This window comes from Maniola hyperantus, chromosome 8 (genome assembly GCF_902806685.2).
Source record: "Maniola hyperantus chromosome 8, iAphHyp1.2, whole genome shotgun sequence".
NCBI classification, from domain to species: Eukaryota; Metazoa; Arthropoda; class Insecta; order Lepidoptera; family Nymphalidae; genus Maniola; species Maniola hyperantus.
The window spans coordinates 8354265-8369307 of NC_048543.1; the positions used below are offsets into that span (position 1 = coordinate 8354265).

General features: G+C 37.5%; 2 protein-coding genes across 14 annotated transcripts in view; one reads left to right on the plus strand and one right to left on the minus strand.

Annotated features, from left to right (window-relative positions):
- bchs (WD repeat and FYVE domain containing 3 bchs) overlaps positions 1–8327 on the plus strand; it is a 45811-nt gene extending 37484 nt beyond the window's left edge. For all 11 annotated transcript variants that reach the window (XM_069500093.1, XM_069500098.1, XM_069500095.1 and 8 more), the window contains 6 exons: positions 174–450; positions 953–1240; positions 2080–2268; positions 2510–2667; positions 3245–3352; positions 3879–8327. In XM_069500093.1, the coding sequence (XP_069356194.1) occupies positions 174–450; positions 953–1240; positions 2080–2268; positions 2510–2667; positions 3245–3352; positions 3879–4043 (1185 nt within the window). In that variant the 3' untranslated portion in view covers positions 4044–8327. The remainder of the gene's footprint in view (positions 1–173; positions 451–952; positions 1241–2079; positions 2269–2509; positions 2668–3244; positions 3353–3878) is intronic.
- An 849-nt stretch (positions 8328–9176) lies between these two features.
- The window catches only part of LOC117984706 (protein numb-like), a 45158-nt gene continuing 39291 nt past the window's right edge, over positions 9177–15043 (minus strand). For all 3 annotated transcript variants that reach the window (XM_069500209.1, XM_069500210.1, XM_034971355.2), the window contains exon 7: positions 9177–14867. In XM_069500209.1, the coding sequence (XP_069356310.1) occupies positions 14631–14867 (237 nt within the window). In that variant the 3' untranslated portion in view covers positions 9177–14630. The remainder of the gene's footprint in view (positions 14868–15043) is intronic.

Below are 15043 nucleotides of genomic sequence, written 5' to 3' on the forward strand. Positions count from 1 at the left end.
TGGTGCATATCGTTATCGTTATCATACCTGGCGGTGACATTCTAAAGTTTGACATTCACATCAACAGTTTACTTTAAGATTAGTTTTTCTCAATAATTTAATCCCTTTTTTAATGCCCTTTGTTGGATATTTTCTGTTTACGATTTACTTTTAATAATATTGAATTTCTACAGATGTGGTCAATCGATTACATAGCAAAAACTGTAGAAGAGGAAGAAAAAATCATCGATGTGGAAAGTATAGAACTACCTTCAAGTTCCATAGAAACGGATAAAATGAAATACGTACAAAAACTCTCCATACAAGACAGTGAGGAGGCTAAATCTGAGAGTGAAATAAAATCTGAAAGTGACATAAAGACTGAGGATATTGAGCCATGCGAAAGGGAGGCAGCTATCAAACGAGTAGAGGAGTTAGTTAAACAAATGAGCTTGTCACAGGAAAATGGAGGTATGTGCGACCGATATATTTTTTAAGAAATTGTTTTATATCGAATTTTAAGCTGCAATGATTATCTAATTTAAAGGGAAAATTGGCTGGCATTTTGTGAATATTAAACTGCATTGATCAATTCTACCCAAAATCGATAAAATATCAAAAAAATCATAGATACAGTACGCGGCAGAAAATAATGTACATCGAGCTTTAGAATCACATTTCGTTTTTGTAGAGCCTTGTCTCTGTCACTCATACGATGCCTATCTCTAAAGTGTTAATAATTTAAAAAGACGTTATAACTAATTGACATCTACATGATAAAAAACAGCATCATCGCATGGCATGACTCCTGGCTAAGGGAAGGCAGAGCTTGACAAATCAGCAAGAAAATAAAGACATAGAATTTAAACTTAATTCTGTCCTGTGGTGTGGTTCGGTAACTCAGTGTCTAACATTGAATGACAGCAACCGAGCTCATTTGACATTGGCAGTTAATTATATTATAATTTCACAGGAAACCTTACTAAATCCGCTTCAGAGAGTTCTCTTTCGGACACTGGAGAAACTACAAGCGCTAAAGAATCGGCGCGTCGACACGATGAGAAAGACACTTGCAGCGACAACGAAGAGCCGCAGTACGATCGGAAGGAGGACGTCGACTCCTGCGAAGAGTCCAAGGAGGAATATGACAACGAGAAAGACTTGGACGGGGAGAAAGACATGTCGCATAGGACCAAGCTGCAGAAGCAGGGAAATGTTGTGTTGCGACGCAAGTCGAAAGGCAATCCGTTGTATCGTAAAAGTAAGATATCTTTATTAATTGAGAGCCTCAATAGCTCAACAGTTAAGGAGTGGGCTGATTTCCAAAAGGTCGGTGGTTTAAATCCCACCCGTTGCACTTTTGTCGTACCTACTCCTAGCACAAGCTTTACACTTAGTTGGAGGGGAAAGGGGAATATTAGTCATGGCTAACATGGCTAATATTCTTTTTAAAAAAATTAGAAGTATTTTCTGAAAAACCTTCCAACCCATAATCAAGTCAAAATGGCGATCCACAGCCACAAGAGGTCTGGCCAATGCAAGCTGTCATCTTCATAGTTTCTTACTTAGATTAAGGAGGTTTCTTATGTTTACATGACAATTATATATTATATTTTTTTAATTTTTGACAGCTCAGTATAGCTGGTTCCACTGATTATAATATCTCTATGGCCGGTTCGCTTATGCGCCGCCTATATTTAATTTTGTACTGATGGTTTTCCGCAACTGCGCCTGTGCAAAATGATCACTTTGCAACAGGAATGTTGACTATATCAAAAAATAAATTATTTCTCAGTAATTATTAAATAGAGGGTCTTCCAAAATACGTAAAATCTGCGTCCTTTGTTAGTTTCATGTGTGACATTTAAAATTATAGATTAAACTAAAAGAAACCTCGTCAAATGATTGTGACGTCATACACCAGTATTTCATAGAAGCTCGAATACTAAGCGCGCGTTTTGACGTTTGATAAAAAGTTACTAATTTGACTACTTGTCCAATACCGGATTCTGCATTGTGTGATTTGTCTGTTTTGGCGGATTATAGCGAATTAAGCTTGTGGTACCTTGATTATTGATTGATACAGTGTATTATTTAAAGGTGGTGGCAGCATAGGTGATTCTAGTGAAACAAGCTCAGTAGAAGCCGCGCAGTCTATGGAGGCGCCAGAGAGCGGGCTGCGGCCGAGCAAGTCTGACACCAGCCTTACTGACTCCTTCGTAGTGCTCTCTGCACCCTCGTCCCCCGCGCCTCACCATCGCGTGCCTGTGAAAGACACTACTTATATGGGTAAGTTTTCTCTGCAGCGTGATACTAATTGCTGACGGTCGTGACCACACGATGGTAGCAACTTCCAAAAGTCATGCTGGAGAAGTTGCCGTCAAGTGGTATATCTGTCCAAGCCAAGTGGCAGGTGTTTGCGGGTTTTGTAGCAGTTCATGAATTAATTTGATCGTTATTTTAAAACTATAGGACACATATCCGGTTTGAAGGATAATAGTGTATGTTTAAGATATGTAATGTGTTTTAGACACGGGAACAACCTGGGCGCGTCGCCTCGTGCTGCGCGGCAAGCTCACCATGCACACGGCGTACGAGCGCCGTGACAACGCCTGCCCCGCCTCCGTCACGGCCGTCGCCGCCGCCCGAAGCGGCCGCGGCCTGGCCGTTGGGGACGCTAGAGGACGGGTGAGGATAGATATAGAAGTATACCTATTATCATCGTCAACCGATAGACGTCCACTGCTGGACATTGGTCTCTTGTAGGCACTTCCACACGCCACGGTCTGGCGCCGCCTGAATCCAGACTCCCTGCTACTCGCTTGATGTCCCCCATTCACCTAGTGCTTTAGGTCTTCCAACGCTTTCCGGAGCAAGGTCGCCATTTCAGCACCTTGGGACCCCAATGTCTATTGGTTTTTGGAACTATGTGCACTGGCCATTGCCACTTCAGCTACGCAACGCTCTGAGCTTTGATGGTTACTCTGATTCTCCTACGGATCTCCTCATTTCTGATTTGATCGCGTAGAGAAACTCCAAGCATAGCTCTCTCCATCGCCTGCTTAGTGACTTAAGCTTTCTTATGTGGCCCATAGTTGGCGACCATGTCACGGATCTATATGTCGTCACTGACAGTACGCCCTGTTCGAAGACTTTGGTCTTGAAGCACTGAGGATTTTCTGAAGAGAATAGTGGCAGAGTATATAGACCGAGAATATAACGTCATCTCTTTTAAGTTTTAACGCATTGTGACGTTGGCTCGCAGATATTCCGCTGGTCCGCGCCGGACATGTCGAGCGCGGCGGGCGCTAAGGGCGGCCCGGCCGACCACTGGATCCGCGACGACACGGCGCCCTTCTGCACGCAGTGCCAGGTACGCTTCATCTTATATTCCAATCCGATCCATCAGTATTCTGTTTGTATTGCATCTACAGCTGGACATAGGACTTTGATAGCAAGTCGTAATATGCGCAATACTTTATACTAATAGCTACATATGTACTATTAACATTAGCATGTCGGTGACGACAGTTTCGACTTAAAAAACAGCTAAGTCTTTTTACAAGTCAATGCCACCAACAAAGCTGTGTAATGTGTGTGTGTTTGTGTCAACTGTTATGTCCAAAGTTCGGTTTACCCTTAGATTAAGGACTAAAATCGTACTTTTGACATGACAGTTGATACAGCAAATATGGCGAGTGCATTCTCAAAATGAATACACTATAAAATTCTTTCAACATAGCGAAGATTCAATACAGCTTAAATATATTGCAATACAAGCTGATGCCCGCGACTTCGCGTGGATTTTGAAATGGCTGCTGACGCGGCTCTAGTTTCAATTGTTGCTCACCAGTTAAGTTGATGGCACTGTAGTTCAATATATTATTGTGTCGGCGCAGGTGCGCTTCACGGCGCTGGAGCGGCGCCACCACTGCCGCGAGTGCGGCGCCGTGTTCTGCGGCCGCTGCTCGCGCTACGAGGCGCCCGTGCGCCGCCTGCGCGCGCTGCGCCCCGTGCGCGTGTGCCAGCGCTGCCACACCAACATACACGCCGCGAACGACTAAGGCCCGAACAACAGATGGAGCATCACTACCTAAACTGAGCTTTATATACTTGGACATAGCGTTAAAATTGGCATACTGAAAACAACACGAAGGACGCGCGCTGCGCTTGTACTTGCCGTGTGCTATATGCCGAAGTAAATAAAGTGTAGTTTGAGTCAATAAGAAAAACCTTTCGCCTTAACTTGTCGGTGTGCCTTGCGCCTAGTGTACAGTGCGGCATTCACTACAGACTTACAACCGTAATTTATGAGAATGGCTACTCGAGGATCTGAGACCTTGGTATACTGTGCGTAAAATCAAAGTAGTATGGACGGGAAAAGGATAAAAAACTTAGGCGTGGATATTAATATGTATTATTATTTGACAGATTTATGCACAGTTTACCTTAACTTGATAACTCTTACACTATGGCCGCTCCCACTCACATACAGATAATACATAGTACCTACGTCATACACATACAAAAACGATTATTTCTTTGACGCTTGGTGGTCCAATGCGGAGGGATTAGTATACAGATATTCAACGTATTTAAGGTACTACGTATGTACTTACCTACTCGGATTTGAATTCGTTGTGTACGCGCTGTCAATGAAACCTAGCTCGGTGACGTCATTGTACAGTGCGCAAAATACGCAGTAAATGTACGATACAAAAACCAAGGAGAAGTGCGGTTAGTAGCGAAAGAGGGGGGAGTCGCAGAGTCACATTCCTCACGGGTCTCAAGTTAACCGTGCACAAGAAGTACGCATTTAAAAGAATATAAATAAATACAGTACGCGGCAGAAAATATTGTACAACGACCTTTAGAAAGAGATACTGGTTTCGTAGAGCGTTGTCTCTGTCGCTGAGGCCGATAAAACGTCAAATAGATATAAGTGACAGAGGTTGCTCTACAAAGCCGAATTCCCATTCTAAAAGGTCGATGTACAATATTTCTTGCCGGCTACAGCTGTACTTACTTGTTTGATTCGCTTAAATCTATTAAAGAATTTATATATCTACACTGCTACTACGATACTGCAATTTGTTCCAAATTAAGACTGACTTTTCCCGTTTGCCTACGTTGTGTAAATAAATTTCCTGATTTACTTACACAACCTAAAAAATACTTGAAAGTAATTAATTAATTTGATGTAGGTTGCTACTTGCTACGTAAAATAAATAAATTTATTTCATTTCAAGGAATCACTCATACATACAACTGTTCACGATTTATCTATAACGACTGTTTATTGAATAATTACGACCTTTCTTTGAGTTGAATTTTGTACATATTTGCTATATCCTGCATACCGTAAATGCTTGTGCGTAAATGCTTACACGGATATGGAACTGCTCTCTGCCAAGAGATAGATAAAATTAACTAAAAGCTGACTAAACGGGTGAAATGTATCCAAATTAATATATTATAAAAATAAAAGTAGCTCTTACTAAGAACTGTTTATATTACGCTTAGACAATTAACTGTATTATTGCTCGCTTACTTAATAAGGTTGCAGGCAGCCTCCAAATATATTATGTTCGTATAATCTTTGTGTTTCTCTGGGTAATTTAATTAAAACGTAAAATTTAATTTCAAAAGACAATATAAAAGACTTCTCTAAAATACGGAGTATTCGCTTTTACCTACAAACTCAATACTTGCAGCTTTTTAGTGTAAACCAAAGGATCAGATAAATTAAATTATTAAATATAAAATCGTTCAAAATACTTACTGAGCAGTCTCTAATATTTATATTGTATGTAAAAAACATAGAAATTAGGTTTACATTGTATTTAAATCGGATATTGTAATTTTATCAAACAAAAACAGTATTATTTTATATTTCATAATGGATTAGATCTCGATATGAAAAATTATTTTATTGAATAATATTTGATAAAAATTAATTTTTAATAATTTATTGAATTAATTTATTAGTAGGTACAATTTATTAAATTGTGGCATCTTGTCCGTGTTTATTTTGTTCATTTTTGCATATTTATATTAACTTAAGTTTTATAATTGTGATATTTTTATTTATGCCTTTATAGATTTGTAATCGTTTGTCTAGTTTATTTAAAGTATTTTAAGTGAAACTACGTTAACTATTATGTACATGAATAAATATTGTATTAATGTTAGTGCTAGTCATGTTTTATAGATTATCCTTTGATGTCCATCCGTACATTCAAGGAAATGTTTCACACAATATTATGAATCATTAAACCCAAGTGTGAAAGAAATGTATTTTATTATATTTCATAGTTATTTGGCGTAATGCGGTCGCATATATGCGAAACTGTTAGCTTTTATAGGCGATATAGTCGATTAAATAATATCGCCAACTTATGAGATGTACTTCTATTATTATTTTAGTTGAATTAATCACTGAGGGCCGAATATTGAAACGTCTCAGGCTGAGATCTAAACAGCGATTTTTGACTTTGTTAAAACGAGACCGTTATATCGCTAACATAAATCCGTCTCGTTTTGACTATAACTTAAGTCTTAAGATTTGATTTGAAATTTGAAATGAAATGATTTATTTGTTTTAAAAGGTCTTTTTAAAATTGTGCCAGGGACCCTGAAGTAAGTTTGCAAAACCTGTATCTCAGGGTCCCCGCTCTCCCTCCTCCATCATTAACAAATAAACACTTATACAAAAGTAAATTTAGTGATATGATATGAATATGAAACTTAAATATATGTGTGTGTGTGTGTGTGTGTGTGAGTATGAGTGTGTGTGTGTACATATGTGTATCAGTGTGTATTGTATGTGAGTGTGAGTGAGTGTGTATGAGTGTGTACATGTTTATATTTTTAATAACAAATTTCAAATTTAACCTACCTATTTATATTCCTACAAGTAATTCTGTTTCGTCGTACGTTTTTTCTTGTAACCACTTAGACAATGTTTTTTTAATATCAAACTGTTTACTATTGTGGAAATTGAGAATTTTGTTGATTTTATTGTAGAGATGTGCAGATTTTCTGGTGTACTGATTGCGAGAAAAAGACGTTTTTGCTGCAGCTATATTAATGACATTAAGTTTCCTTCTCCTTCGTACAATTAAAGGTTCAAATTTTGTGGATTTATGTACTTTCAGAATCGTTTGCAAAATATATAACTGTCTCACAGTTAATACCTGACTGGTTGAGTAAAGCTTGTGTGTAGGAAATCTATAAGGTTTCTGATACATGACCTTTAGTAAAGATCTTTGTGCTCTCTCTATATCGATGAATTTAGTTTTAACTGCACCACCCCAAACGGGGATGCAATAACCTAGTATAGATTGAGCTAAAGCTATGTAAATTTTATTTAACAGGACTTTAGAGGCTATATGCTTAAGAGCTTCCGAGACTGTCAAGCGGCTTGACGTCAAGCCGTAGATTTTTGCTTGAGCAAAGCATTTTGACCGTTGATAAAATTTGGTCAAGCATTTACTTGTTTGACGCGTGGTTAATGTGATTTTATATTTTTGCTTGACGCGACGATCGGACAGTGATCAAGCAAAACAAAGCTACGTGCTTGACGTCAAGCCGCTTGACCGTGTCAGCGCTTTCGACACGGTTAAGCAAAGTTAACGTACTAACTTATGAAAATTTTGTGATGTTTGGCATTTTGTTCATACGATAATTAATATCAACGATTTTTTGCCGTTGTGGGCCGTTGGATAAGTTTCAGTATTCGGCAGTAAATGGTCATTAAGTTAAGATTTTGCTTTTTCGATGCATTTTAGTTGACATTCCTTGTCTTCAGTATGAAAATAAGATATTGTATATTGATCTTTTTGAATCGACTTCCTATTATTATTTTTTAAGTATACTCATCGTTCAATGTTTGACAAATAACAACGTTGCTAAGTAACCTATCGACAGATTACAGATAAGATTGATTATTAATTTCGGCTGTTAGTTGTCCCTTTTGAATCTAATCAATTATTTAGTTAATAGTGTGATGTTATTGTTTGCCTGCAGAAAATATTATATGAATGTAACCAATCAAAAATAGTTTTATATATTTGTAAATTCTTAGCGAAAATTAATATATTATCAATTACAAGCGGACACCTGAATAATGAGTCTGTAGCACACGTAGGTTTGCTCTTAATGTATTTAAACTATTGTATAATTATTATATATTAATATAATAAGTGGATGTTTCTTGATCACCTAAACTGCTGTATAGGAGGATAATAACAGACAATAGTTATCTTGTTTAGGTAGTACGTAGGCACTGAAGTTTATGCCGTTGATATATTCATGTATAAATGAATAAAGTGGTGCAGAAAACCCAATTTCTTGTTTAATTTTACTTACTTAAATTCATATCATGGTTTATTTTATATACCTAACATCTGCATTGTGGTGTGTTGCAACGCAAGGCCTGACGATTGACTTATCGGAGCATACGAAGCGCGCTCAAGCTTTAGCGTGCTGAAGCAGACAGGACAGCAGTATTAGTATGAATTTTTTACTTCTCACTGACAGAATTGGAGTGTCGAAAACGGTAACATTAAAGTAAAATGGGCCTTAACAGAGTTGTTTTGAAGCTCAACTTCGTCCACACGTCTACAGAAAGTGCTCTAAACGGAAACTGCGAAGTTACGGGAGTTACGCACTCATCCGCTCCGAGTCCGTGAAAATACGTTCCTTTTTGTTTTGTATGGTAGCTTATGACATATGTCGTAAATAATCACTGGTATTCTCACGGATGACTCTCGCGCGTCACCTATTGTACGATGAAGGTACCCACTATGTGAGAAAACTTCACCCACTTGTCAACAATTGGACAAAGTTTCAACTCAACCGGCCGAACGATAAGCGTATTCATAGGTACCTATATTACGCGACTGGTCGAAATGGCAATCGTGTTTGAACTTTGAAGGCTAGGTGATTTAGGGACCTTGCGCACGACCCGCCTGCTCGTTATTTCTATTAAAAAACACCACGACAGTAGTCGCAGAGGTAGCCAGTCGTTGCAGTAAAGTGCGTGATGCGTAATTGGTTAGATACTTTACCTGGACACTGCGGCCAATGACCGTGGTTATAGCTGCGTAGTGCGCGAGGTCTCTAATCATGTTTGGTTGAACCCTTGATCGATAATTTAAAATTAAATTACAGAAGGGAAAATGAAATTACCAATATCAACTAACCATAATATTTATTACTCTTCATTATATTTGAACTCTTGTTATCTAAAATATCTACACAATATGCCCTGGTATGTACATGCGTTTATATAATTTAGTCAAAAATAAAATCGGAAGAATAATATACAAAATAACGTCCAACAATTAATTTCTGAAACAACTACTTTTGATATATATTAAGTACAATATGTCCGGTAATAACATAATTTTCAAATGTTAAAATTAGCGTAGTACACAATGTGGCTAATTCCTTTGTACACAATCTCTAAACTAAACTAAAATATCACGTCTAAATCTATTGCTATCCCTTTCATAATGTTGCTTGCGGAAAAGGAAAGCACTAGATTTAGACCTGTTAATTTAGTTTAGTTTAGAGATTGTGTACTAGAGAATCGGCCCCAATATTATAAGAAAATATTATTCTTTGTAGAAAGTATATAAGTACGTATCGCACTAAGCTAGTTTTTATTATCTAGTTACAGAAAATTTCTATAAACTGTACTTTATACGACACCGCCAATAATTATTTCGAAATTGTTTACGTGCATGATATTAATGAATGTGCAATAGCATAATATATTTAAGTAAAATACTCGTTTTTTTTTTCGTTTATTCAATCGCATAACTATAATTTTTTAGAATATCACATTCAATAACACGCAATGTAAAAAGTAATTTTAAATTCTCCCATTGAAATATGCCTTTTTAATTTGCCCTGATTTTGTGAAGCCTGAGCAACATTTTTTTTCTGATTAAGTACATAACTCGTTGCCTTCATGAGCGATTTCACAATGTGATTGTTTATAAAGTCCACTGTAAGCGTACCATCGAGTTGATATTGTCAACAAGCCTGGAAACGGCTGCGCAAGGGCCGCCATTTTTTTTAACACGCTCGAAAATGTCAAAAGATGCGTAAAGTAAAACCCGCGCCAATATCTTTGTTGTCTGTGTTGCTGCGCGTATGTATCACACACACAAGCGTATAATTTGTCTTCACTTGTATGAGCTTTGCCTATTTGGACTTTTATTATATCTTTGATCGTCAAAGGAAAAAAGAAAGGAATCGCAGCGTTGAAATTGCTCATAAAGCCCTATCTACATTCAGAATAGGATCAGCTGCATTAAGATTGACTACTTTACTGTTGTAAGTACAACTAATTGAAAATAAAATTTCACTAAGTAGATAGGTATGTAATAATAATTCAGCTGAAGAAATAAGTACTCGGACAAGACCTAGAGCTCTAGTGATATTATGCGATAGCCATTTCGATAACTGTTAAATACTAATTCAATGATGAACACATGGAATGTAAGATGCAACAATTATTGTGCAGTAATCATTGTGCTTTTTCATTTTAAACAAAAAGAGGTTATTTAAAAAAAAATATCATCAATGAGTACGATACCCTCGGACGTATGTAATTTCGTCGGCGGTTTTTAATGAGGTCAGAACGGTGTCAATTGTAGAAATGAGAGTCATTTCTATTAAATCTGCTAGATAATATTTCAAAAAATTGAACACAAACCGAGAAAGCAAAATCTCCTGAAAAGATTACTTAAACCCTCTTTTTGCTTCTTTATATATTAAAAATGATAAGAAATTATTTTAATAATATAATTAGATACTTACCTATAAAAAATAACAAAAAAGAAACATCCAGTAACTTCTTACACATTAGCTCAAGAATCGCCACACAAAACATACGTGCGTCGAACTAAATTTAAATGAAAATACAATTTGATCGATCATATCTCTCCCTACTTATGTCAATAGATTTATTAATAAAAAAAATATATAAACAAAACAGATTCACAAAAGGTGTAGATTTAAGTATCCTACAAATTTACAATTATATACAAAAAAGGAAATAAAATATATCCAAAAAACCCTATTAAGTATACAGTTACGTAGTTTGTAGATATTAAAATACTGCATTGCTTGTTTGTTCATTACGCGCTGCTAGGAAACAATGCGTTGGCCTTATCTAATACTGTCCATGGACGAATAGCATGGGAATAGTCTTAACTTACGTAAGTATCATTAACGACACTAGGTGCAGAGTAAAAGCACAGTGCGAATCGATTAAGGAGTTAAGTACAACATTTATATCAATATACAAGTAATAGTCATCACTCATCTCTCTCTTAACCAAGACAGCTTTTGGAACTTGTTACATAGTACCTATATAATATTATGTAGAAACATCGAAAATTATTCTCTCGTGATTTCGGACTTTTTCTTTAACCATAAATGTTTATTATTAAAATAAAATATTATCATTATTGCAGTAAGTTAAGGTCATTCACACCAAGAATTGGTGTTCGTTTATTACGAAATATAAGTACTATTTTTATATAGCGTGCAAGGATTACATTACATAAACTATGTGCCCAGGTATTTAGGTATACTACAAGCGCAATAGTTATACACACATATAATTATATAATACGATTTGAATGACATGACGTTTGTGACGATTACATTTTAGTAGTGTTGGAGAAACTTTGACAATATATTTTTTGCGTGTACCTAAAACACACCAATTAGAAGTTCCTTGATATCAAAATGTTTACAAGTTTTATACAAACTGACCAAAAAGACTAATAATTTAAGATGGTTGGGAATTTAGAGCAAGTTTTTTCGAATCAAGACAGATCTGACCGTGACTGCTTGAACTTCACCTTTCGCAGGGCGCAGTACTGCAGTCCCGCGCGATTTGACTCACGACTCATGCAACTGGGTCGAAGTATCGATAATAATTTAAAATCATTGTATTAATCGTGATACGCGTACAGTACGTAGATGTAAATTACGCTGAAACTAATTTACATCGAACTTTAGAAGGAGATAGCAGATTTTTAGAGCGTTATCTCTGTCGTTGAGACCGACAAAACCGTTGTCATATAGGTATGGGTGACAGAGACAACGCTCTACAAAGCCGAAATGTCATTCTAAAGGCCGATGTACATTACTTTCAACTTAAATAACATTATGGTAAGGAATCCGTTTGGATTGGAGAACTTCACGATAATCTGTTAAGTGAATATAGACGATCGGAAAAAGTATTATTACTAACCGAAATCTCGCACTTTTATGTGAACTTTAGCTTAGCTTAGCATATTCGATATCTGTTCAATCTAGGTTTCCTATTTAGACACGCTTTACCACAAACGAGTACAAATAATCAGAAGAAACTCCGTTAAACTACAACCACGGATTGCATTAAAACAACCTCTATTCAGACAAAAACATTAATGTTTCCATTCAGTTAATAAAACAATCGATTAATTAATCAAAAATTAATAACGCATAAATTTTTTATAAATTAAAGTTCCACCTTCCTGTTGAAAATTAACGTACCCATCCACCCAAATTCGTATAAATAGGAACAGTTTTGCTTGACCTATAAGTTCGTAATTAAAGTATCTCTACATATTATATGTAGTATAAAATAAAGTCGCTTCCCGCTGTCTGTATGTATGTATGTATGAACGCGTAGATCTTTTAAACTACGCAACGGATTTTAATGCGGTTTTCACTAACAGATAGAGTGATTCAAGAGGAAGGTTTATAAGTATAGTTTAATTCTCAAAAAATTAGAGATCCCTAGAGAAATTGAAATAATGTGAATTAGGTCGGAAAAATCCTCTCATTTGAGAGTTTCCGGGGCAATGATACCTTAATGACACCACATTAGTATCTACATTGCACCCATGCGAAGCCGGGGCGGGTCGCTAGTGCTATTCAAGGCAGTCCACTAAATAGACACTCAGATATGTTTAAAATACTTCCACTAATTCAATAGCTAACACTTTATACAACGTCAACATACAAAAGCTTTAGCAAGTGTCTCGTAGAATACGACTTTTTATAGACTTTTTGTATTATAGGTAAATATTTGCGTACTTTGGCATTCACTCTTTGATTACAATGTTTTGAGCCGGCTTTGATCTCCTGCGGTCTCACGATTCAATTTACAGTTACAATTAAAGCATAAGTACATTTAGATAAGTTATAAATGGCATTCAAAAATTTTAACTCGGCGTATGTGAAACGTAGTTAATTGTAACTTTTAAATACATTCGTAATTTTATTAAGTCAAAGTGACAGTAAAATTAACGCTGAACCGCTCTCTGCAACCTTGTTCATCAAATTTTTTTCTACTGATTAAGTATTTAGTGGTGTGAATATGCAATACTCGTAAAGAATCACCGTCATTTGAAGCGATAAGTTACCATAAATCGAAAGAAAACATACTCGTCAGTTTATATTAATTACTCAGCAAACTGACACTGTGCGAAAAATTATGAGATAGGTTGTAACACCGCAGTAATCCACGAAAGTGATATTTATGGCACGCACGTTTACGCACGCCACCTTTGAAATCTAAACATTTCTGTTTTGATTCTTCTACGATTTTATCCTAAACATGTAACAACGCAGGGCTCAATCACGTTTTGTGAACGCCGATGTTAAGTACTACCTCTTATAAAACCTTTGAGGACGCTAAATATTTTTATATTCTCTATTGTTTGCCGCGTCAAAATTCTAGAACTGTGCGGTTTGGTCGAATACTGTGTTTCCTACTGTATCTGTTTGGTGTGATTGCAGTCAAGCACAAGCCTATATTGTATAACACGCGACAGGTCGAAATGGCAATCAGGGTATGAGGCGGAGGGACGCCCCGCACACCCGCACATCACCCGCACCAGGTTAGCACGAGCGTGCGAGGCGTCCCCACCCCGATTGCTATATCAACCTATCGCGCACTATAGTTTTTTTTTTAAATTTTGTGCTGGCTGTGAATGCAACTTTTTTCACTTGTGTTTTGTTCGGTAAAAGCAAAAGGATGACTAAAGGCTGCCGATACATTGCTGTGTTGTATGTTTCAACGTAATCTGACCTGATGATTGAATCAGCGTCCTGCACGCGCTATACTAACTGCATTCCGCAGATAGGGTTGTAGTTTACAGTGTACACGTCATATAAAATATGACTTCAATAACAAAACAACTCACCACAACACAGTTTTGTATTAGCGCTTATAACTACCAATCTGGTAGTGGCGTACGATTTTAAGTCAGCGCAATACCTAATTTCAGACAGGGCATAACGAAAACTGAGCATCGAACTATTTCAATTGGGGGTAAGCAGCACTGCAATACAACCCGTCAAAGTTAACTTGAGACTTCACTCGGATGACGTATTCGCACCGTTCTAACTACAAAAAAATGAGTTTGTTGAATATCATCGAGTATCGATATATTTATTAGGCGGTCGTAAATAATTTAGCGAAACTATACATTAAAAAAGCTAAACTAATTAATTACCGAAGGCTCATTTCGCTCGGGTCTCAAGTTAACTTTGGCGAGTTATACGTGCCTCTGAGCCGTTGTCGCACGAACTCCGTGGTGTTGACTTCGACATCGCCGTCGCCGTGTGACAGCTTAGAGTGGCGCGGGCGTGGGCGTCAAGAACGGGTTGGTGGCGGCGTGCGAGTGGCCGGCGAAGGAGGCAGCGCGGCCGGCGGCGGCCAGCGCGGGCGCGCGCGCCACGCGCCCGAGCCACGCGTCGGGGTGCGGCAGCGCGCCCGCCGCCGGCACCGGCTCCTCGGCCAGCGCGCGCAGCCCCAGCGACAGCTGCTGGCACATCTCCGCCACCGGGTCCGCCTCCACTGCCTTCTCCTACAACAAGATTCATTCATTACTGCTGTATAAATGTGTGAACTAGTAAAATAAGCCATTTTCGGTACAATACAAACATTTTACGAAATTGTCATTATGTACGTTTTTTTCGTTTTGTCTAGTGATAGTTCAACTGACAGTCGGCCGAGCCAACAATTCGATAATACACTTTCAAC